We start from the raw sequence: 25,181 nt of genomic DNA, 5'->3' as shown, positions 1-25,181 counted from the left end.
CATTTGTATACCACTATGAACCCTCAGGTATCGGAGCGCTGCTTATTACCCACGGTGTGTGGTGCTCGCAGAATGTATTTCACCCCCCTTCCTTTCCTCTTGGTCTGGCTGCCGCTCACATTTGCTATGCAGAGGACTCTTTAAATTCTGCCCGTCCTGTAACGGCAAGTTTCCCCGGAGAGACACCCATCATAAATGTAATGGGTGTCTTCCTCGCGACCATGATGAGCGCTTGTGTAAGGCCTGTAAACTCTTTTGGCCTAAAATGCTGAAAGACAGGCGGACTAAGCGGTGGGCAGCCTTCGCTCTGCAGGCCGAGAATATTTCCCTGCGGGCGCCATCGACCTTTCAGAGGAGCCGACATGCTCCCATGCGTCTGGCCCGACAGGCATGCTGCCGGCACTGCTATGGGTAGGTTACACCGCGGTGATAAGGGCACCCACACACCATGTGTCCATAAACACACAACCCACAAGGCTTCTTTGACGGGAATGTTGAAGAAGGCCTCAACGCCTGTAGGCACATCGATGGTATAAAGCGTGTGCAGAGACCGTAGGCTTCAGTTCCTTTTTTATTAAAAACATGTATAGGATAACCTACACCCGACAGTTACTTTTTCTGAAAGAGCAAAGACTGCAATCACATTGATAATTCTACTGTGGGACAGGTTGGGAGGAGCGATGAGGAATACGTGGGAGGAACATCCAGTCGAAAGAACGTTACCATGGGTAAGTAACTTGTTCTTCGAATGGATTGTGTCCTCCCACGTATTCCTCATCTTACGATATACGCCCAAGTATTCCTGAAGGAGGGAGTCAGAATTTTCAGGCTCATATTATTTTAAGAGTTCCTTCATAGGTCTGTGTGCACAGAATGTAGCACTGCCTTTCCAAATAAACCTTCTTGGCTTGAGGAAGAGTCCAGAATGTAATGTTTGCTAAAGGTGTGTACAGACGACAGTGTGGCAGCAGCACAAATATCCCTAATTGAGACACAAGTCTGTAATGCAGAGGAGGTAGCCATGCCCCTGGTTGAATGAGCTCCAAGACCTCTGGAGGATCTTTTCCTGATAATTTGTAGCATTCAGTTATTCCCAAAATAATCCATCTCGACAATGTTTGTTTTGAAATTGCCATGCCGAACTTGTGGCCCGTCTAACCTACAAAAAGTTGGTCATCGTGTCTCATCACAGACATCCTGGAGATGTAAAATGTCAGTGCATGCTTTGGATCAAGCCTGTGTAATCTCTCCTCTTCCTTTCCAGGAGGAGGATCAAATGAAGACAGAATTATCTTCCGAGTTAAACGAAATTAGGACACAATCTTACGCAAGAATGTTGGTTTCACCTTGTCCTTATAGAAGATTTTAAAAGGAGGCTTGCAGGACAAGGCCTGAAGTTCACTCAACCTTCAGGCTGATGTAATGGCCACTAACAGGGTGGTCTTTAAGGTTAACAACCTTAAAGGACAGGTATGGATAGGCTCAAAAGGAGCTCACATTAGAAATCTCAATACTAGGTTGAGGTCCCAAGTTGGGACTTGGAATGGGAATGGGAATGGGAAATGTATTTGTCAGTCCTTTTAAGAATTGTATCCCAAGGGCAATCTTGAAGAAAGATACCTATTCAGAGGAGTGCTTAAAAATAGAAAGCGCTGCAAGATGCCTAGGTGTACTGCATATAAATGGATCTTCATTCTTACACCTACACCAGCTGCAGAATTTGTTTCAACGGCACAAGGACTTTGTTGCTGGTCCTCTGGCCAAAAGCAAAATCTCCATTACGTCTTCCGGGAGTTCCCAATCCTTGTTTTGAAGGTCAAGAGTCTTGACCTCTGGATGGAGAACCCAATCTCTCTCTCTCTCTCTCTCTCTCTCTCTCTCTCTCTCTCTCTCTCTCTCTTTAGAGAGTTCTCTTTGTGGCAGACGTATGGAGGGTAGATGGACATGTCTAGAAGGTCCAGGTTCCACGTCCTCCTGGCCCAATCCGAAGCAATTAGGATAATGGATTTCCTGAACGTTCTCAGCCTCCTGATGACTTGAGGAATGACAGGGATTGGAGGAAATGCGTACAGGAGTGGAAACTCCCAGTCCACTATACGAACGTGTTGCATAGAGCTCCTCTTAGGGGAAATTCCCTTGAACAGTACCGTTCGCACTTCTGGTTGACACTGGTCGCAAACAGATCCACTTCAGGGGTTCCCCAAAGGATGAAGCTCTCTTGAAGGACTTCCTGAGCTAGTTCCCACTTGTGGGAGACTGCTCTGCCTGCTCAGAGCGTCCGCCTGAGTGTTCTCCTCTCTGGCTAGGTGGACTGTCGATAGGGAGATTCCTTCTTGAATTGCCCAGAAACAGAGCTGCATTGCCTCTCTGCAGAGTGGTAGTGACGACCCTACACCGCCTCTCTTGTTGAGGTAGTACATGGCCACCGTGTTGTCCGTCATTATCAGGACGTTCTTCCCCCGCACAAAGGGCAGAAAGGCCTTCAGCGCTAGTCTGATTGCCCTCCGCTCCAACAGGTTGATATGTAGTTTGGACTCCGATGGAGACCATCGACTGCCGATTGTCAGGCCTTTGGTATGCGCTCCCCACCCTGTGAGTGAGGCGTCCGTTACTACTTTTATCTCCGGCCATGCTCTTCTCCCTTCAAAATGTTGGCCCACCACAGGAGATCCTGAGTGACTCTGTTTGGGACCTGAAAGAGATCCGACATCCTGCCTGAGAATTGAGATAATGGAGTCCTGAGAGCCCACTGCAGATAATTCATTCTCAGGCGGGCCTCTGGCACCAGAAAAATGCAGGATGCCATGAGGCCGAACAACCTCAAAGTCGAAGGCCGGGAGACGCTGGCCACTCTAGAATTTGGTGACCATCTGCAGAATGTCTTGGGCCCTCACCTCTGGTGGCGAGGCTTTTCCCAAGGATGAATCTAGGACTGCTCCAATGAATAGGAGCTTCTGAGATGGTATCATGTGAGACCGCTTGAAGTTGAGGGAGAAGCCCAGTCTGTGAAGGGAGTGACAGGTGGAGCTGAGATGTTCCAGGGCCTGTTTGGCCGATCAGGGCACGTTCCCCTATCATCTAGGTAGGGGGTAGATGTGAATCCCCCCTCTCCCAAGAGTCGCTGCCACCACCACCATTAACTTGGTGAAAAAACTCTGAGGGAAGGTCAAACCAAATGGCAGAACTCGAAACTGATAATGAGAACCGCCAATGGTGAACCTTGGGTACCTTCTGTGCTTGTGATGGATTGGCACATGAAAGTAAGCATCCTGAAGGTCCAATGATCCCATCCAGTCCTGAAGCTGGAGGGCCTGAATGATCTGAGAAAGGGTAACCATCTTCAACTTGTCCTTCCTGAGGAACTTGTTCAAGTCTCTTAAGTCCAAGATGGGTCTCAATCCTCTGTCTTTTTTTTGGAATTAGAAAGTACGGGGAGTACCAACCCTTGTTCCACTCTGCTACAGGTACTGGTTCTATAGCACCTTTCTCTAGCAGAGATAATATTTCCTACATAAGGAACAGATCTGGAACTTGAAAGAGCTGTTCCCCGGTGGATGACTGAGGATTTTTTAGAAAGGGAAGGCAGTAACCCTGGGCAACTGTTTCCAATGCCCATGCATCTGAAGTAATGCCTCGCCACTCTTTCAGATGCAGTGACAGTCTGCCTCCCACTGGGGTCTTGTGAACTAAGACCTCAGAGAGGTTTAGAGGCGGCTGGAGCAGTGGCTGATGGTAAAACAGCCGCTGCCTGGGCGGTTCCAGTACCTCTTCCCCTGTCCACCACGGGTAAAATCTTTTCTAACCTCTTTGATTGGACAGTCCTCTCTGAGGAGTAAAAGCGAAAGGCCCTACCCCTCCAAGGTGTGCCGGTGGTGCGGTTTTGTGGCTAATAGCAGCACCAAGTGACTTTGCTGCCGCTTTAGAGGTCTGTAAATTCTCTAGGCTCTCGTCAACCTTGCTACCAAATAAATGTGTACCATCAAAAGGACATGTTAAGCAATCTGGACTGCACATCTGGAGCAAACCAGACTTTCTTAACCAGGCAAATCTGTGCATAACTATACTAGCCGCCATGGACCTGCTGATGCTGTCAGCAGTGTCGAGACCTCTCTAGAAGGATTTGAATATTGCATCTTTCCCATCCTTGACTAGATTTTAAAATCTGTCCCTTTCCTAGCCTTCGGGGATATGATCAGCCGTCATTGCTACACATTCCCAAATACTGTGAGGGAATCTTGCCAACGTGCACGTAGCATTTGCTGACTTTAGAGCCATACTTCCCACAGAGAAAACCTGCTTGGCCCAAGCGCTGTAACGCTTGTCATCTCTGTCTGTGGGAATAGTTGGGTATGCGTTCTGCTTAGAGGTTGATGTGGCAGCTTGTACCACTAAACTTTCAGGACTGGGATGCTTTGCCAAGTAACTGGGGTCACTACTGGACGCCCTGTATTTAGATGTCAATTTTTAATTCATTGACGGAATCACTTCTGGCATCTTCCAATTTGAACTCACTCTCCTTTGCAATGACACATGAAAAGGAAGAATAGGGTCCTCCTGGGGTCCTTTATCTAGGATGTCAGTTAGATCATCCTGTTTGTATATTGGTGTTGGTCTTTTCAATCCAATATACTCTACAACTCTGGCCATTAACTGTCTAGAAGACCCTTCAGCATGGCCAGTAGGGTACGGCCTCCCAAACTCTAGTTCTGGTGATGTATCTAGTCCGCTTGCATTCCGCAGGGACTCCTGTACATTTTTCTATCTTGATTCCTCTGAGATCAAAGGCTCAGGGACCCCAGGTGTTCCATATTGAAGACCAAAGGGTTGTGAATCATCCGAAGCATGTTCTGCCTCCTCCTAAATCGAAGAAAGTGTATACATCTTTTCTGTGATCCTTGATGGCGTTGAAGGTGGCACCGGAATTCCGTCACAGTCGGCGTCGAGGACTTGTCTAACGCCTTTGGCATCAAGGACCTGTCATGGTCCGATGAGTCTTTCGGCGTCGATGACTTCTTCCTTGATGAAGATGTCTCGACTCGAGGGATCCTTCGACCCCTCTCGAGGAGATCTTTCTTTGCCTTCCTGGCCCAGAGGTGCACGATTTCTGCCCTTATCCTTTTTCTTGTCGAGTTTTTCAACCTGGTCAAGGCTTTCATGAGTTTGAGGGGGGGGGTCAAGGCCGCATTCTCAAAAAACGTGCATCATTTTTAATCTGAACTTCTCCCACTCAGCTGGAGAGGCTGATTTCGTCGGGCATTTAACCCGTTCTGGGGAGGAACTCGACGAAGACAGTGACCTATGGTGCCCATTCCTCGACCGCCATGAAGATGACGAGTAGTGAGAACCACTGTGTGATCTCGATCGCTGTCTTTTTACGAGGAGAAATTATTCTCGACTCGTCTGAAGACACTTTTTTTGACGGGGTCGAAGAGGATTTTGACCTACCTGTCACTAATTTTCCTCTTAGCTTTTTCAGGACTTTCACTGTCATCAATAGGCAGGCTTTACAGTCGAAGGTAGCGTGAGAGGAACCGAGGCCCCACAGACACACCCAACACCCGATGGGGGTACGCAAGGGACATCTTTGCCCCACAATCTTGGCACTTCTTAAACCCTGATCTTGGCGTCAAAGACGCCGATGATGTAATTTCTTAATAATATACTCGAAGATTCTCGATAGTGAACCGAAGTGTATGGTATAACTTTTGCGGAAAAATGGAACTGAAGCCAACGGTCGCTGTGTGTGCTTTATGCAATCGGAGTCTACATCGAGACGGAGGCCTCTAAGGCACATCAAGTTGGCCGGCATCGACGCGCAGTGCCCTCTTCTGGAAATAATATCCAAAGTAGCTGGATATGGAAATATAAGATGAGGAATACGTGGGAGGACACAATCCATTCGAAGTGGACTCATGCCCCATTCCCTCTGAATTGCAGAAACGTCCCTCCCCCGGTGCCTAGTTTCCCTCTTTGGAGGAACCGCAGGAACACCATGTAGATATATTTGGGTATGACCCATAGGACCCGGGTCAGGATGTTTCTTATGGGGCTTTTGACCTTTATAACCAAGACCCTGTGTCAGGATCCAGACTGGGACCAGGTGGACGACCAGGGCTCGTGGCATACGTCACCACATAACGCTGACCTAGACGTCACCTGTCTGTATGCCCCCCACTACTCCTCTGCCAAGAGATTAGTCGCCAGTTGATGACCAAATGCTGTTAAACTCAATCCTAAAAAGGGCAGACCATTTTAAGATCACTACGCACAAATCCGCCCCTGACTTGGACTTCGTGGAGGATATCCTCAAAGAGAAAGCTCCTGTAAGCCAAGCCATTCCCTTATTAAACTCCATTAAGAAAAGCTTGGCTCCTTTCTTACTCTCCCCCTTCCCTTACACAGGCAGTTAATCCCTGTGTGGAAAAGATGTTTTGTCTGGCTCCCTCTGATCCCCTCTACTTAGGGGCCACACCACACCAGACACTTTGTTCGTAACCACCACTCGCAAGCGGGCATGGGTACCACTGTCCTCGGCAGAATCCCCCCCCAGACAAGGATTGTAAAAAAACGTTATGCCCTTGGTAAGCGTTTCACTGCCTCTGCAGCTTACGCCATGAGAATTGCAAACACCACGCTCCTTGCGAGCTATAGTGATGTTCAGTGGGGCCTAGTACAGGATGGCCTTCAGGACAGGGCTCCTCTGGCAATTTTCAATATCAACAAAGAGGCTTGTGGAGGTGGTACTGATTCGGACAGAAAACATGCTTGTCTTCCCCCTCCAATGAGAGGGTGCAAAACATGCTGTCCCAGATCCCTCACTATGTAGCCAGTTATCCGGTAACCGTACACAAAAGCCATGCGGCTGCTGGGGATGGCGGCTTCCTGCGTCTTCCTAGTTCCTCATGGTCATCTGGGCATGCGCCCCATTCAAGAGTTGCTCTCGAACCAATGGTGTCAGACCAGCTGCCAATAGGACTATCTAGTGGTTGTCTCAAAAGCCCTCGTTCAGTCTCTGCAGTGGTGGTCAAGGGAAAACCTTCACCGCCCCAGCAGTAGAAGCCACTCTTACCATAGATGCATCTCTTTCGGAGTGAGGGGCTCACCTCCTTCAACAATCGACGCACAGCGTATGGTCACAATCAGTAGCGTCCAACCACATCAAACCTTTGGAACTGCTAGTAGTGTTTAAGGCCCTGAAGGCTTTCCAGGCACACCTCTGGGGTAACAGTTCTGATCCTCACGGACAGCACCACGGTCATGTACTACCTTAACAAACAGGGGGGCACTCACCCTCTGGGGCTATCCAGACTGTCCCAGAACATCTGGAAGTGGGCACTCAAACACAATATGTTCCTCTCTCACAACATGTTTCAGGGGAATTCAATCTTCTGGCAGACGTACTCCGCAGAGACTTACCCCTACATGTAGAGCATGGGTGGCTGGTACAAGAGGATATTTTACTCAACATCTTTGCAAAATGGGGCTTCCCAGAGATCAACTTGTTCGCCACTCGGGAAAACTGCCAATGCCCAGGCTACGCCTCCAGATACCCACAGAACCGCTCCGAGGGGAACGGTCTCTGGATAACATGGTCCAGGAGATTTGACTAACATCCCCCCACCCCTGATTCCCCTTCTCAACAGAATAGTGCACATGATCTACCAGGAACCAGTCATGATGATCTCCTGGTGGCCCCTCCAGCCTTGGTTCTCTCATCTCATGGAAATATCAGTCTCCCCTCCCAGGAAGCTGCCATGCCCATACAACATGCTGTCATAACATTAGGGAGTGACACTACATCCATGCCCCTAAACACTCAACTTAGCAGCCTGACTCCTTAAGTCATAGAGGTTGGGCACCTTCAACTCTCTCAGAGATGCATGGACATACTTGGGGAGGCACGGAACCCTACCACCAGACATTGCTATTCCCAGTAAATGGAAGTGCTTTATATCCTAGCTTAAGATTTTGGACCCCCCCCCCCCCGCTCATCTCCAACCCAGCTCCCGGTTGGGACCTGAATGTGTCCTTACCAGACTAATAGGACCTCTCTTTGAACCACTGCTCAAGGCTAGCCTTAAGGCACTCACCTACAAGACTGCCTTCATAGTGGCCATTACCTCTATAAAGGAGAGTTAGTGAACTGCAGGCCCTTTCAGTTCAGGACCCCTTTGTTATGATTCACAAGGTCAAGGCGGTTTTGCGCACACACCTACGCTTTGCGTACAAATTTATCTCAAAGTTCCGCGTGAACCAGTCCATTAAACTGCCCACTTTATTCAAAAACCGCACTAACGTGGCAGAAAGGAGCTTCCATACTCAGATGTGAAGAGAGCATTGATTTACAATCTGGAAAAAACAAAGCCACTAAGAAAAACGAACCAGTTTTTCGTTTCTGTGGCAGCTGGTTCAGAAGGGGGCCCTATCTCTAAGTCAGCTATTCCGAGGTGGATTGTAAACTGCATCACACTGTTACTCTTGCCAAAGGAGATCTACCCTTCACGCCTATAACTCGCTCGACTAGGGGCACAGGGGCTACCACAGCATTCATTGCAAATGTTCCTATAGATTCCATTTGTAAAGCAGAAACTTGGAGTTTTGTACACACCTTTACACAACACTACTGCCTAGATGCACTCGCTAGGTCCGATTCTCAGGTGCAACAAGCAGTGCTAAGACATGGCTACTGTTCCTCCACACATCCCACCACCAATACTGGGTACTGCTCGCTAGTCTATGCACATCATGTCATTCTAAGCAGATCCACAAGCAACAGAAGACATACATTACTCACCGTAATCGTATTTCTGATGATTGTATCTGCGTAGATTCACATGCGCCACCCTTCCTCCCCTCTTGGAGTAGGAGGTGACTTCTTGCACCTTCTCTCTTCTGTAGTCACTCACGCAGACTATAAGGCTCTCTCACAGCAGAAAAAAACAACCAGTGGGACCTCAAGGCGTGAGAGATTTTGGGTACACGACATGTCACGTTAGGGATAGTGTTACAGCCACGCCGATGTTGACGTCCCTTTCGATCTTCGAAAAAAGATGCCAATACTCCCCGATTACCACTAGATGTTGGACTATATGCACATCATGTGAATCTAAGCAGATGCAATCAGCAGAAATACTATTACAGTAAGTAATGTATGTCATTTCGGGCCTCACTTGCAGCAGTAGACACTGGGAGCAGCTTCGCAATATTGAAGGTTTACCAGATAAACGTTTGCTTGCATGAGCTTTTCTGTGATCTTTTGTGCCTGCTTCAGTCTCCTGGCCAGTACCCAGACTTCTGTTGATCTGGATCCCCATGTCTCTGCTATGGTCACCTAATCTGTATGTATGCCTCTTCCCATTGACTCATCCTTGGGTAACCAAACTTCTAGACTGCATTTCTGACCTCAATCCTTAGGCTGGACTTTGATGGTTCACTTTCGTTCTGAGACCACTGCCCTTTGAAAAGTGTACCTTATTCCACCCCGACCGCATCTGGTTTCTCTGCGTTTAAACTGTTGCTCTTAGGACACTTAACCCTTAGTTTCTGCTCTCTGTTTCAAGAGTAGTATGTTGGATTGAATTTCCCACCCCTATTGAGGTACATAATTGCCCACGGCTCGCTAATGCTCAACTCACAGCGGTACCAGATATGGTTTCCCTCGAAATCAGTGACTTCAAATTATGACCATGTCTGCATTCCTTCAGAAGCCGAATTGATCACCACTTTGATTTCAGGTCATGCTAGCGTAACGTACCCAACCTTCCTGCTCACAGATTCGATCCCTGACGTTGCTGGAACTCAGATTTTCTCTAATGCTTTTGTGGGTCCTTCAACATGATTTAGAATTAGCTGCCATCAAAAAAGGCACAGTACTGATTTGCAAATGTTCAGCGTGGTTATAACCAGTGTACACAAAACCAAAGACATAGGTTAGAAATGGCACCTTTACACGCTAGATGTGGTATGCTGGAGAGCTTGAAATGTTGAAATTAGATAAGGACCACCATGCAAACATACTTCACTGAGATTTGAAAGGAGACATAGCATACTCTGTGAAAGTCCTCAGTAGCACCTTTTGAGTGTGCCACAGTCATCGCATTACTGTTTTTACAATAGAACATACAAGCAAAAGACTCATGGAAATTCTCCCAGTGCAGTATTTTGAAGAAGCCAAACATCTGGCTCACCTTGTGACATTGGCAGATGTTACACTTGTGCAAAAATAAAAGGTCTACCTCATCAAACTGCTCCACTCTGAGAAGGTCTATCTTATCCAAAGCATAGTGCACATATACATAGACTGACTTATACTCAAATGTTCATCTCTGGCTGTGAAGTAGCCTGCACACCGAAGGCCTGTTTTGGACACCTCAACTATAATAACCTACAGATCACAATATGACCTAAACCATGCCTCACCGAAGGACAACCATATGGTATGCTGCACAGAGAAGGATGTGCCCACATTAGTAGATTACATAGCTAAGTGGACTGATGACTCCAATTCAGTGTACAATTTTAAGGTGAACAGTTCTAATTCTGGTGGGTCCAATCAAGTTATCATGCTTCCAAATACCATTCAGTTGGGTATTTGTTGGCTTGTACTGCTCCAGTGTTGCCATCGGTAGCATAATATGCTATATAATATACAAAGTTATCATCATCACACTTAGCACAACAACACAGGCAGGATTGGCTCATCCATGTAAAACATTGGACAGGCTCCTTCTCATAACGTGCACCACAGTTACCCCATCCTTTCCTCCAAACAGGTGCTGGCATCTTTGTTCAGCAACTCACAGCAATGTTTGTTAAACTTACAGAAAAATGATTGTGAACGTTATTGAAAGGCTCCCTCATCAGTACCATGTCTCATAATTACTGCTTCATCCATATTGCTGCACACCAAGAAAAAAGGTTATTTTTCCGTATTGCCCTTACCAAGTGATACAATGAGGCAGTACGATAGCTCACATGCAGTTACTTCACCTTTAAAATGCTACAAAGAATTAATAACCTTTGAATTGTGCTATATAAACTTGGGATGGCTGAAACCAAAAGGACACAAGCTTTCCCCAAACACCACCCTCCACCAATCCAGAAAAAACAAGATGGAGTATGACAAATGCAGCATACGACTAAAGAAAACATTTACCCATTGCATTAATGTATGCTCCTTCCCCTCCCTAGTGGAGCAGTGTCTGTTGCTACACGTTCATCTAACTATTTGTCTAAAAGTACACTGATTCACAAGTGTCAGTCTTCGAGGGAAACGGCTCATGCCCATGTCAGTCATCTTTCAGTGGGAAATCATGGCCCTTCAATTTAGAGAGAAGACAAGGTAGTTGTGAGTGCTACATTTGGACAGAATGCAGGGCAGGTTTTCAAATGTCACACATGAAGTAGGAAATGAAGACACCAGTAGAAAAACTGAGTGGGTTAGAGAAAAATGAATTTGTACAATAAACACCTTGGCAAGGGCTACAGCAGGTGTCAAATGATTACGTAACTGGGACAGTGAAGGCTTAGATGTGCATAATATACACGATAAGAGAACGTAGGGCATCAGGAAGCCAATGCCCCGTCCATGCACTGCACAAACGGCTTAAAAAGAAAAGGGCTATCTGAACAAAGGCTTAGGAGAAAGCAAAAGGTGTTGACTTGGCCCTTTATAGACATAGCAGGGAGCAAGTGAGAAAGGTGCTCCATGCATCCCTGATGGATGAATAACAGTCTGTCTACCCACCATTTTTCAAGTGGAAAAGGAAAGTGGTTTCCACATACCAAAGGGTCAGCTGGTTCAAAACATTTTGAAATGGAAAGAAAAATTATGACAGTTTATCTCCCTTAAAATGTGGTCGATCCAAGGCTCACCCCCAGAAGAGATGGTTATTTGGAGAGTACAAATCTAGAGTCCATTGGCAAAGCCTGAATTCAGGCTCTTCACATCCAGCCTAAAACAACCATAATGTCAACTTGAACACAGGCTTGCCACCAATCCCAGGAGGGAGAAGTCTAAAATCTCAGCTCTCTACGCGCAGTCCATCCAAGCTGGGGATTTCAAAATGCAATCTATGTTTACAGCCAGGAGTATCAGGGCCATTCCAAACATGCTCCAATATGTCGCATAGAAAACTCTTCTCTGATGATCTGTTGTCAAGATGGCTCTGCCTGAAGGCAATTTTTACATTCACGCTTTGGTTTGATGAAAGCTTAGTCTCATCAGGTGTACAACGCAGTTCACCACAAATCACCAAAGGCAAATCATTTCAGTTGTAGTGTCCTAGAATGCCACCACCGAACTGTTAAAGGCAAGGCACACTGTGCTGCAACATTCAGAACAGTGCCCTCCATTCTCTGAAGAGACTAAGAGCATCCAGGGGCAGACAGATGGCATGAGGAGACCAATAGATTATTGGCCCATCTGCATGGCTTGAATGTATATCAGAGTAAAGAGCAACTGTTAATGACCTGACAAGCACAGCCCCTCACTCGCATCTCATCAGCTCCCAGATTTACAGTCACTTGCTGAGAGCTGGCGTGTCTCTTTGTAGGATGATTATGTTTGACAATCAGCCATAGTGATATACAAAGTCATAGCTGCTTGGCTCCTTGGGGATGGGTGGTGGGGCCTCTGGGATCTGGATGTTTTCCAAGTCCAACAGTCTTAGCTTCATTTCCATGCTAAGCAGGGTGTCCATGTCAGTCTTGGTTAGTTCGCTGGACATGTCCTTTCCCAGCAAGGCGTTCAGACCATCAATCCAAATGCAGTACTGCAACAACAACACAAACTTGAGTAAGGGCATTTGCAAGGCAGCAAAGAATAAGGTTTGGGGAAAAAGAGAGCATGTGCATGGCATTAAATCAGCCCATTGATGCTGTTCTCCTTATGTTGGGTCCTCCCCTTATCCTTCCCTTCGCAAGGCCAAGATAGTGTCCTCTATAGACTCTTCCCCAATGGTTCACAATAAACTGACCGGCTTACTTACCTCATACTTGTTTGGAGCAATGAAATTCAGAGTCTCATCTGGATCATACAGAATTGAAAAGGCCAATTCCAGAACTTCCTGTAGAACAGAAACAGAAGTATTAAGTACAGTGACGCTGGGGACAACATTTTTGTCATGGTATGATTAAGACATTCCAAGGCAAAATGCATTGATGGAAAAGTTAATGTGTTGGATGCACGAACGCCAATCTGCCCAGTAACAAAAAGGAGAAGAGGTATTGTTTCTACTAATCTGGCATTTTGGTGTGCGACCCATTTTCCCATTGCGCTCCCTGGTGCAGAGGGCATAAGAAGAGTCAGGGGATTAAGACACGTTTCTTTAAACTCAATCAAATATTCCACATAGGGCATAACGTACTGATCATTTCAAATAGATGGAACTAATTCACTATAACACTAACATTAGGGAGGATGGACATCAGGTGCTGCCTGCATAAGGTAGGGGATTACTGGCAGCAAAAGGTGGACACATACTACAAACTGGGCTCATTAGGACGAGGGATTCAAATACTGTTATGGGGTACATTGAGAAGACAGGACACACTAAAAGAAGGGCACTGAACGCAAAGGCGGCTCAATCAGAGTGGAGATTGTAAAGAGCAGGATGCCCACTAATCTTACTGAGGTAGGTTCTCTGTGACAATGCAGAATTACATTGCATTGTAAAAATATTGGAGGAAAAATAATGTATGCTAAAATGCGGAACACAAACAAGCATCCCATATAGACTTCTCCTCAGACATGGGAACTGAAAATGCTGTCACTAGGGGAGAGAGAACTCGGGCAAACATGGGGTGAGGTGCAGTCATCTGGTAGTTGTAGGGGACTGTAAAATAATAGCAAGGGGGCATTGATAATGTGGTGTTGTAGCAAGGTTGGACAGCAGTCAGTAGGGATGCATCGTCCATGACTGGCAGACACCGACCGCAAAGAGTTTGCAGGTCAGGGTACCTGGACAATTTAGGGCCCTTCTAGCAGGGAGTGGAACCTTGGAAACAAGGCATAGCCACAAAGTGTAGACTTGGATGTCAGCAGATGGATGCCAAGTCAGTACTGGTAGGCCAGACAGAAGAAAGCACCTTCATTGTGGCATTTAGCAGTGGCAGCTCTGACCATTCTCTGAGCTGCAGATTATCCACGCAGCAGTGGGTACCTCATGAAGGTGGGTGGCTACATAACAGATTGCTCGGATGAGGGTACCTTATGAAGAGAAAATACAGTAAGCAAACAAGCAAAAGAGAAAGTCTGCAGACCTTATTTTGTTTCAAAGCGCTCTTCTCCCTCATGTGAGGACAGTCTTTCCCAGTAACCACTGACTTGATGTCTGCTACTGGAACTGTAAGAAGGAAATGAAGTATGTAAAAATGATGTATAGAATACCAAAATACATCATGATGCATCCTTCCAGACCTGCGGTGCCAGGAAAGCATGCCAGACACAGTAGTGAAATAGATGGAGCGGAATACAAGGATTTAATATCATGCACACTTGTTTTAAGAGAAATCTATAAATTCCATCTTCCATTGGTTATCATTTTCTGTGGCCACAGCCTCATCCATTTATGGTTTAGTGGGCAATAGCCAACTCATAGAATGTTGGTTAAGACAATGACCCGAGGTTTTAAAGAAAGATTAGGATTGGCAACACATACAAATTTCATATGGCCACTGTGTTGTGTAAGAGAGGAATCAAAAATATACACAGATTCATCAGGAACTTCACTGGTCCCCATATATTCCTCCCAGAAATGTGATATCTTGTATACATTCACATATTCCCCTAAACAAATATGGCTATCGCGTCCGGGGGCGTACATGGTCGGTAACGGTCCGCCAGGCCGAACCTAGCCTTGCTGTGGCCGTTACGGTCCATGTACACCCCCAACCTCTCCCAACGACAAGGGGGGTCGGGGCGAGGTTGATATTCAAAAGTTCTGGTTGGTTTAGCAGGCAGGCAGGAGGGAGGGCGGTGAGGGAAGAGTGTGGGATGTCTTGGTGGGGTGGGGGCGTGTGGAGGCTCCCTGCTCCCTCCCACAATCAAAATGTTACCACCTGGGGAAGGGCCTAGAGTGACTGGAAAATGCAGGCGGTACACTCTGGAGCTCATTTTATTAAAATGAGTAATTTGGCAGCGTAGAGCAGTTACGTGTTGACATACACTTACACGGCTCCCCGCTGCCATCTGTTAGTCATTTGCACGGCAGAGTATATGGTGCCTTCTCCAGCATTGGATCTTTCATAGATTCAGATGCTTGAATATTCCCCGTCGTCATATATCCATTATTTCCATAGAAATATGAGTGTAATTAGCCCACATGGTCTATGAGCCATCCACTTGTGTAGTCCCTCCAACTCACTTTGGTCCTTTATGGCCCCAACCAATGAGGTGGCAGTGCTCAAGCTCCTCCCCAGTCAGCCATCTTCAGATTTTTCACTGCAGTCTAACAGAGAGAATCCTCCAGCTCTCTGAGCTTTTTGTATATTTTTTCCTGTTGGGTATATTTGTTTTACACAAATTATATATTTTTGAAATCTCCTGTTCAAGAGCTTTCTGCTCTGTGTTTCTGGGCTCAGAAAACACTATTTCATCAAAAAATCGCCAAGTGAAATCCTCTTCAGAACATGGCTGAACTTCCAACTACCAAGAAGCCTTCCCTATTCAGGGATGGCAGAAGGTGCATGAAGAAACTTGTCTAAGTGAGCGTTCCTCATGATCAATGCATCTACTGTTTATATCCTCATGATATAAATAAATGTGACATTTGCAGGACTTTTTCCAACAAGACCCTGCAGGATAGGCACAGAAGACTTCCCCTCCGTTTAGAAGCCAAAGGTCTATTTTCTGACAAAGAATCTGCCAAGACAGCTCCTGTACATTCTTCTAAACCATCTGAGAGCCAAACATCCAAGAGAAGGGCCTATTCAATGGAAAGGAGTGTCTCACCTTCTCACAAAAGTAAAAGGAAAGGAACAAGCTACTTACCTGTAACTGTTGTTCTCCAGCATGGGTCTGGCATGGATTCACATGCTCATGAATATTCCCCGTCGTCAGGCTGGGAATCCTCGGTAAAGAAAAAACCAGTATCAGTTTCGTTTCTGATCTGTCTTTCGTAGTAGTAACCAATCACTGATCTCTGCGTCATACTGACCACAGCCAATGACTGCCCTCTACCTAAGCCCCGCCTCTGGCAGCCATCTTCAGATTTGGTAGCACGTGAAGTGGCAGTATGACCAAGTGAAGAGCCGCAGAGGGATAGGCGGGAGGGTTCGCATGTGAATCCATGCCAGACCCATGCTGGAGAACAACAGTTACAGGTAAGTAACTTGTTCCTTCTCCAGCATGGGGTCTGGCATGGATTCACATGCTCATGAATAAAGAATACATAGCAGTACACACATGCACAACCACGGGAGGTGGCAAAGGCTCAACATTAAGCATTACATCAAACTCAACATTAAGCAAATCTTACCTCCTCAACAGGCTCACCTTAGGCGAACAGGTTGCCCAGCACTGCTTGGCCGACCCTGGACTCCTCCCTGGAATCACGATCGACGCAGTAGAATTTCGTGAAGGTGTGCGTCGACCTCCACGTAGCAGCCCTGCAGATGTCCAGCAAGGGCACACCAGATAGGAACGCCGTGGTAGCTGCGATCGCTCTGGTGGAATGGGCTCTCGGACGGCCAGGCAACGGTCGGTTTGCCAACCAATGACAGTACATGATACAGCCGGAGAGCCATCTGGAAATGGAAGCCTTCGAGAGAGCCTTCCCCTGATTGACAGGTCCAAAGTTCACAAAGAGTTGTGACGTCTTCTGAAAACACTTCGTGCGGTCCACGTAGAACTTCAGCGCTTTAGCCACATCCAGTTAGTGCAAAGTCCTTTCAGCCGGCGACGAAGGCGACGGGAAGAAAACAGGCAACACCAAGGGTTTGTTGAGGTGGAAGTCCGACGGCACCTTGGGCATGAAGGAGGGGTGCGTCCTGAGCACTACCCTCGTGTCGTGAAAAGTCAAGTACGGGGACTTGCAGGAAAGGGCCTGGATATCTCCCACCCGTCGTGCGGAGGTGATGGCCACAAGAAACGCTGTTTTCCACGACAAGAACTTCAACGGAGCCGAGTGCAGAGGCTCGAACGGAGGTCCCATGAGCTTGATCAGCACCACGTTGAGCTCCTACGCCGGGGCCGGAGCCTTCACCGGCGGGAACGATTTGAACAGTCCTTCATGAACTCTTTCACCAGACGATGAGACCACAAAGACGTCCGCCCCGTGGTTCTGGTGTATCGGGAGATCGCAGCAAGATGAATCTTGATGGACGCGTGCGCCAGTCCAGCCTTGGCCAGCGTCAGTAGCTACGGCAGTACTTGGGGAGCCGTAATCCGTAGAGGGTTAATCTTCTGTGCGTGGCACCAGACAGAGAACCTCTTCCATTTGTGTCCGTAGCATTTAAGAGTTGAGGACGCCCTGGCCTTTGCAAGAACCTCTCTGCAGTCGGCCGGTATGTCGTATTCTCCAAACTCTAACGCTGCAGGAGCCAGGCCTGCAAGTTCAGCGACTTCGGGTCGTGATGGAGGATGGCGCCTCCTTCCCTGGAGAGAAGATCCGCGTCCACTGGCAGCTTGATTGACGGGGACGCTGACAAGTCCAGAAGGTCCGGGAACCATATCTGCCTCGGCCACGCAGGTGCGACAAGGATCATCCTGCACCGTGACCTCTTGAGCTGGTTGATGAGCCGGATCAGCAATGGCAATGGAGGGAACGCGTATAGAAACAGGCCCTCCCAGGGGAACGAGAAAGCATCGCCCATGCTCCTCGGCTGGGGAAACCTGCTGGCGAACCTCCGGCACTTGGAGTTCGCCGCCGTTGCGAACAGATCGATCTGGGATGTGCCCCACCGTCGGAAGAGGCGGTCCACTAGATCCTGTCGTAGTTCCCACTCGTGGCACGAGCGCAGCTCCCTGCTGAGTGAGTCGGCGATGGTGTTTTTTATCTCTGCCAGATGAAAGGGCACCAGAAACATTCCTTGGGCAACGGCCCAATGCCACAGATCCTGCGCCTCCCTGGACAGGGCTGGGGACCTGGTTCCGCCCTGTTTCCTGATGTAGAACATGGTGGTGGTGTTGTCGGTGAAGATCCTCACCACCTTGCCCTTGAGGGACGGAAGGAAGGACCTGAGGGCCCAAAACACTGCACGGAGCTCCAGGACGTTGATATGGAGGGACTTCTCCGTCAAGAGCCAAAGGCCTCTCGCGTGCAGATTTTCGGTGTGCGCTCCCCACCCTTCCAGGGAGGCATCCGTGGTCACTGTCTCCTGGTGGCCGGGGGTCTGGAAGTCCATGCCCGCCATCAGATGCGCGCGGGTGCCCCACCACCGGATCGCTCGTCGGAAACTCTCGTCGAGTGTGATCCTCTCCTCGAAGCTGCCCGTCGTCTGGATCCAGCGCGCGTCCAGGAACTCCTGCAACGGGCGCATCCGGAGCCTGCACAGGGGGATGAGGTAAATGCAAGAAGACATCATTCCGAGGAGGGACTTGATGGACCTCACTCTGGCCGCGTCCGCAACCAGCATCCGCTGCACCTTGCCCAGAATGGCCCTCGTCCTTTCCTCCGATGGATAGGCCAGAAGCGACACTGTGTCGAGTTTCGCTCCCAGAAACATTGCGTCTTGCGCGGGCACCAGGTGGGACTTGGCGTAGTTTATGGAGAATCCCAGGTCCGTGAGAAGTTGGACGGTCCTTGCCGTGTGCTCCACGGCGAGCTCCTTCGTCTTCGCTCGGATGAGCCAGTCGTCCAGATAGGGGTAGACGTGGATCCCCTCTCGGCGCAGCTGCGCCGCCACCGGTGCGAGGCACTTGGTGAACACCCTGGGTGCCGACCTCAGTCCGAAGGGAAGGGCTCTGAACTGATATTGACGCCCTTGGACCACGAACCTGAGAAACTTTCGGTGTCCCTTTAGGATGGGAATATGGAAGTAGGCATCCTCCAAATCCAAAGACGACAGGAAATCGCCCTCCTCCAGCTGACCCAGGACGTGTTGGAGGGTGACCATCCAGAACTTCTGTGCCTTGATGAATTTGTTCAGTCGTCGTAGGTCCAGGATGGGACGCCATCCTTCCGTCTTCTTCTTCACGAGGAAGTAGCTTGAGTAAACTCCGGAGCCCCGAAGCCTCTTTGGGACGAGCTCGATGGCGCCCTTCCTGAGCATTGCCTTTACCTCCAAGAGAAGTTGAGGGACGTGATGTTCTTTCCTGGCCACAGGGGGGACGCGCGGGCACCTCTTTAGAAACTCGAGCGCGTGACCCTGGGCTAGGGCGTCCAGCACCCAACGGTCGGTGGAGATGGACTCCTACACGCGGACGAAGCTCGCCAGCCGGCCTCCCACCGGGGTGCTTCGGTGGGGGCCCGACCCCACGGCCGGTTCAATCCTGCTTCGACAAGGCTTTGCCACCTTGACCTCCTTGGCGACGACGGCGGGGTCCGCCTGACTAGCCTCGTCCCCTGTAAGCTTCCTGCGACGACGAACGGGCCGCTTGACGGTAGGTGGAAAATCCGCCGCCGGAACCTTTGGAGGCACCCTGTTTACCTCTGCCGCTCCGAAAGGGCGGCCGCCGTTGCTGGAGAACCCCAAGAGCCTGGGCCGTCTCTGTGTCTGCCTTGATGGCTTGAAGGGAATCGTCCACTGTTTTCCCAAACAGGTTGTTTCCGTCGAACGGCATGTCCAAGACTCTGGTCTGCACGTCCTGACGGAAGTCAGTAGCCTTGAGCCATCCACGCCGCCTAAGGCACACGCTGTTGCCCAACTGGCGTAATCCAGTGTCAGCGATGTCCGTCGCAATCGTAATGGCGTGGTCCGACGCCACCTCTCCTTCCTGCAAGATCTCTAGGGCCTCCGCCCTCTTGTCGTCCGGTAGGAAGTCCAGCAGGGGGGCCAGTTTGTACCACAACTCCCTGTCATAGCGGGCTACGATAGCCAAGGCGTTGGCCACCTTAATCGTAGTCGGTGCAGACGAGATGACCCTGCGTCCCATCGTATCCAATTTCTTTACCTCGCCGTCCGGCGGGGAGGTCGATGTAGAGGCCGCGCCCCCCCGCTTTCTTCCTGGCCGCCGCGGAGACGACCGAGTCTGGGGTCGGCTGTGCCCGAAGGCACAAGGGGGCCGCGTCCGGGACCCGGTACTTCTTCTCGTACCGATCCCTTCTAGCCGGCGTCGTGGATGGGTTCTTGAGGAGGGCAAGGCCCTCATCCCAAATATCGTCCAGTAGAGGTACGGAGAGGACCGTCTTCCTCTTGGCCTCGTGCCGTTGATAAAGGAAACCTTCCTTCTTCTCTTCCGGGCAGAGATGGAAAAGCTCGGATGCTCTGGCGATCATGGAGTGAAACGATCCAATCTCGTCGGGCGGGGAAGCCCGGTTGGGAGGTGACGGCAGCAGATCCTTGTCGTAAACCTCATCGTCCGTACCCGTCGCGGCCGTGTCAGTCCCCCTATCATCCCCATGAGTCGTGGACAGGGAGGAGGGCTGAACAGGGCGCGATGGCTGAAAAGGAGGTGGAGGATGAATCCTTCTTCTCTTAGGGGGAGGGCTCCCAGAAGGGCCTGGCTCCGGGTCCCCCATCGGGAGCGGTTCCTCCGCTGGTGGTAACGGCAGTCTCGTCCTTATCTCCGAGCATAAGGACTGTATAGCCAACAAAATGGCCGCCGAGTTGTCTTGCGGCACTGGTTGAGGGGATTCCGACGGGCGGTCAGGGGCCCCGTCGGCACCCTCAACGTTATCGTCGTCTCCCACGTCGGGATCTCTCCGACGGGCTGGTCTTCTTCCACGCCAACGCCGTGGCTTAAGATTTCGATCAGCTCTTCCTCAGAGGTTGAGGCCGAATCCACGATGACCTCCTGCCCCCCCTTTTTCTTCTCCGTCGGAGGTTTCACGGGGGTCCTGTCGATGGGCATAAAAGAGGACTCCCTCCGCGGTGGCAGGGAGACTCTGAGCCCCAAGGTCGCCACCACTGGTGTAGCCTCTACAGGCTGAGCCAGGGCCGCCGCGACTGTCTCGATAGAGGCCTTGGCCGGATGGATTAAGGCTTTCACCACCATAGGTGCGCTCACCGCCTTCTCCTTGGGGGGAGGGTCACTGCCTCGCTCTCCCTCCGATGGGGCCTTCGAGCTCGACCGGGGCCTCTCCAGGAGCTTCGCCGGGTGCTCCGCCTTCCTCTTACCCGAACCAGAGCGTTGGCTCGCGGTTGATGGTGCCGGGGAGGATGCGCCCTGCCTGGCGCCCGTAGAGCCCGACCGTTTGGCGCTCCCGGTGCCAGTGGACTCGCGGTGCTTGGCCTTGTGTTGGACTCCCGTCTTAGAAGACCGCTTGGATTTCCTATTCTCTTCTCGCCTGACGGGCTCTTCCCTTCCAGCCAGTTGGCGAGACGTTGATGGCGGTCCTTCATGGTCCGCTCCGACATATTGCCGCAAAACGCACAGTCCTTCTCCACGTGCGTCTTGTCCTCACGTAGGCAGTACAGACAAAAGGAGTGTTCGTCCTCCTTAAAGACATTCTGGAGCTGGCATCCAGGGCAGACCCTGAACAGCTTTCCGGACGTCGAGCTTCCCTTCTCCTGGGCCATGTCCGAGATCGGCCTGAGAAACTTCTGGAGTCCTCCAAAAGCGTGGCTCGACGAAATCTTCACCCTTGAGGGGCGTAGACGAATCCGACACGGGTCCCCGTTGATCGGATGAAGAAACGGTGGAGCTTGAGGCTCTTTTGACCGAAAAATCGAAGTTTTTGAGAAAAAAAAAAACGTGAAAAAAATAGTACTAACGCTCGAGAGCAATAGCACGAGGATCCCAACACTTGAACATGCGGTAAAAATCTGAAGATGGCTGCCAGAGGCGGGGCTTAGGTAGAGGGCAGTCATTGGCTGTGGTCAGTATGACGCAGAAATCAGTGATTGGTTACTACTACGAAAGACAGATCAGAAACGAAACTGATACTGGTTTTTTCTTTACCGAGGATTCCCAGCCTGACGACGGGGAATATTCATGAGCATGTGAATCCATGCCAGACCCCATGCTGGAGAAGTGGATATACCTCCTTTGAAATCTGGGGATCACAAAAAAACGGTTTCCTGAAGAAAAAAAACACCACCAAAGGTAAGGAGGGTTTTTTAAAAAAAACCCAGGGGATGGGGGGGAGCAATCATCAACAGATAAGCCGTCTACGAGCAGTGATAGTAATAGAGGTCCATCGACGACCAAGCCGTTGACGAAACCCGTAGCGTCCACGACGACGACACTTCAAACCTCGTCATAGACTACCAAATCCTCGTCAAAATCAGCCTCCATAAAACATTCGTCGACGAAGGAGTTCCATCACTCGTCCACAAATCTGGCGTCCATGAAGATTCTGGATAAAAACACTCAACCGTCGACTAAGTAACCGTCCACGAAACCACCATCCACAAAGTCATCATCGTCCACGAAACCACCGTCTATGAAGCCCACATCGGTGCCGTCAACGACAAAGTCAACTCCAACTGAGAAACCAAAACAGATGCTGCAGACTACACCGTTAAACCATCCAATGATAAAACAGTGCTCCCTTTATCAGATGAACCGATAGAAGCACATCTTTCTCCTTTGGGAGAGATGACAGAACTCCCAGACATCATTCTTCAGGAGGTGTTTTCAGACACAGAATTTGTTGGCGGGAAACCATGCCTCACCCCCAAGGAACATAGTCCTCCCTGGCAACCAATTGTGGAGGAACTTGCCGATCCTTACGATCTAGTCATCATAGAGTCGATGCAAAGGATCATCGAAGAATTCAACAAACGTCAAGTGGAAAAGAATAAGTCATCCATACCAAAAGAGGCAACACTTTCTCAGAGCCACCTCGGCATAGCACACCTAGACAGTCCTCCTTCCAGGAGCAGGCCACATAAAAGGACACACTCACCAGAGCCTCCTCGCAGATCCAGGAGTAGACCGCTCAGTGCTTCACCGACAAGGGTCCCATCTCCGAGAATATCACCCAGGCCAAGGTCACCTGTTCGAGACCCCACTATTGTGCCTTCAACCGCATCAGTCTCAGACTGGCAAGAGGATCGTTTCCAAGAATGTTCTGACCCCGCGAAAGGGGAGATTACTCATGAGCCTGACACTCAGAGCGAATGGGATGATTACATAGTTGAAAAACCGCGTAAGAAAGACTTTCCAGTAGATTCTTCACCACCAGACGATTACATACCATTATTGGCAAAGCTGCAGACTTGTTCAAGCTTCATGTCACATCTGAAGAGAAAAAGCCAGTGCTTTATGAGCACAGGGATAAACGCAGAAGGACTGTCACGACCATTCGTGTTCTTGATACCATATGGGAATCTGGGTCAAAGATATTGGCTACGCCTTTATCTACTCCTGCTCCAAAAACAGCTTGTCCCACCTGGTAATAATTTCCTGCCAGAATATCAATGCAGTAGTGTTGTGTAAATGAGTGTAGAACGTTGGTGCTTTTCAAGTAGCTTCAATTGGTACATGGGCAGCGAAAGCGAGCGTAGCTCCTGTACTACGCATGGAATGTGCCTTTGGTATAAAAGGAAGTGTTTTACTTGAAAGATTCTAACATTGTTCTATACATCCAACAATCCAGCGAGCTATATTAGATTGAGACTGGGTCAACTTTTCACCCAGCTGCCATGGACACAAAAACCGGATTAGTCTTTCTAAGCTCTTTTGTTTTGTCAAGGTAGTGCAAGACTGCATTGCAGGTATCTTGTCTATTTAGGGCTCTTGCACCTCTATTCAGAGAGTTTAGGAAAAAAGCTGGTAACTCAACAAACTGATTGACATGCAATCTGGATATGTACTTTGGTGAGAATCATGAGTGTGTTCTTAAAACTACTTTGTTTTTATGTATTCTAACGAAAAGTTCTGAAGCAGATAAAGCCTGAAGTTCACTAATTATGTGAATTGAAGTGATATCCACAAGGAAAGCAACTTTGTATGCAAGGTCTTCCAGGGAGGCTTTATGCATTGGTTCAAAAACTAACCAATGAGTTTGCTTAGCACAACAGTGAGATCCCAACCTGGCGGCAGGTTAGCTACAGGTGGTGTATCTGCTTCACTCTTTCCATGAAGGCCTTGATCAGAGGTGTTCTCCACAGGAGACTTTGTTGAAATGCAGGGTATGCTGACAAGCCTGCCAAGTGCATCGTTAAGGAGTTAAATACCAGAATCTAGAAAATGAAGGAGGTACATTAGAATGTCTGATAAAGAACAGGAAATAGGACCGAGATTTGTTTTTGTATACCAGATTACAAACCTTTTCAACATATTAAAATAACAAGTGTCTAGGTATTAGGTTTTCATGCCTCTTACAATTTCCATATATCTTGGGGAAAAGTTGAGATGTCTGAACTATGACCTCAGAAGCCAAGCTACAAAGTTGGTTGGGTGAGGATGTGGGTCAGAGACTTGTTTTTATTGATATTGATATTTATTTGTATCACGCTCATACACGTGGTTCAGAACGCGACGAGACAAGGGGAGGTGGGGGATAACAAGGGAGAACGAAACCAACGATTTTACTAGGCCCAGAGACATTGAGAATGCTCAAGTGCAGGGGAGGGGGAAGGGGGAGAAGTGCGAGGGGGTGGGGGGAGTGGAAAGTGCTGTGCATAGTAATGAAAACAGCAAAAAAGGTAGTGCAGCCCGTAGGTGGCAAGTGCTATATTTAAGGCATAGACAGGGGGTGTCTGATAAGTGCAGGGACCGTGGGGGAGGGCGGTTTAGTAGGGTTACAGATACAGACCCACGGTGCAAAGGTTGTCAGGAGGCAGTGCCGGTGCCTGGCAGGGTGGGAAGTACCTGTGCCTGAAATCAGAGGGTAACCAGGTGCATGATGTCTAAGCAGAACAGATCAACAGGGGAGAGGAGGAGAGAAGGCAGAAGCAAAGAGGGTGGTCTTGAGGTGCTTCCGGAACCAGAGATGGCTCTCCTCAAGTTTCAGAGTGGCAGGGGCTCCTTGTGCAATTTTGTGCATCAATCTCATGGGGGGGAAGCAAAGGCAAATCTCCCTAACCAACTGATCCGTAGAGCATTCACTAGGGATCCCTGCTGTGGGTATCTGGAGGATTAGGGATCCCTTCTCTGGGTATCTGGAGAATTAATTTGGATATTTACTTTT

The 25,181-nt window shown here is 49.1% G+C and overlaps 1 protein-coding gene across 5 annotated transcripts in view; it reads right to left on the bottom strand.

The window, feature by feature from the left end:
* Positions 1-11,437: 11,437 nt before the first annotated feature.
* ELMO2 (engulfment and cell motility 2) overlaps positions 11,438-25,181 on the bottom strand; it is a 1,054,165-nt gene continuing 1,040,421 nt past the window's right edge. For 4 of the 5 annotated variants that reach the window (XM_069651200.1, XM_069651199.1, XM_069651201.1 and 1 more), the window contains exons 20-22: positions 14,263-14,345; positions 12,990-13,067; positions 11,444-12,773 (exon numbers count right to left, since the gene is read on the bottom strand). In XM_069651200.1, the coding sequence (XP_069507301.1) occupies positions 12,573-12,773; positions 12,990-13,067; positions 14,263-14,345 (362 nt within the window). In that variant the 3' untranslated portion in view covers positions 11,444-12,572. Of the gene's footprint in view, positions 12,774-12,989; positions 13,068-14,262; positions 14,346-25,181 lie in introns of all 5 variants that reach the window. The other variant, XM_069651203.1, reaches the window with a different exon arrangement.

The sequence above is a fragment of the Ambystoma mexicanum genome, chromosome 3p (assembly GCF_040938575.1).
Source record: "Ambystoma mexicanum isolate Mex_15411 chromosome 3p, UKY_AmexF1_1, whole genome shotgun sequence".
Classification (NCBI taxonomy): Eukaryota; Metazoa; Chordata; class Amphibia; order Caudata; family Ambystomatidae; genus Ambystoma; species Ambystoma mexicanum.
Note: the sequence above shows the minus strand (reverse complement) of the source record. Positions and strands in the feature narration are given on the sequence as shown.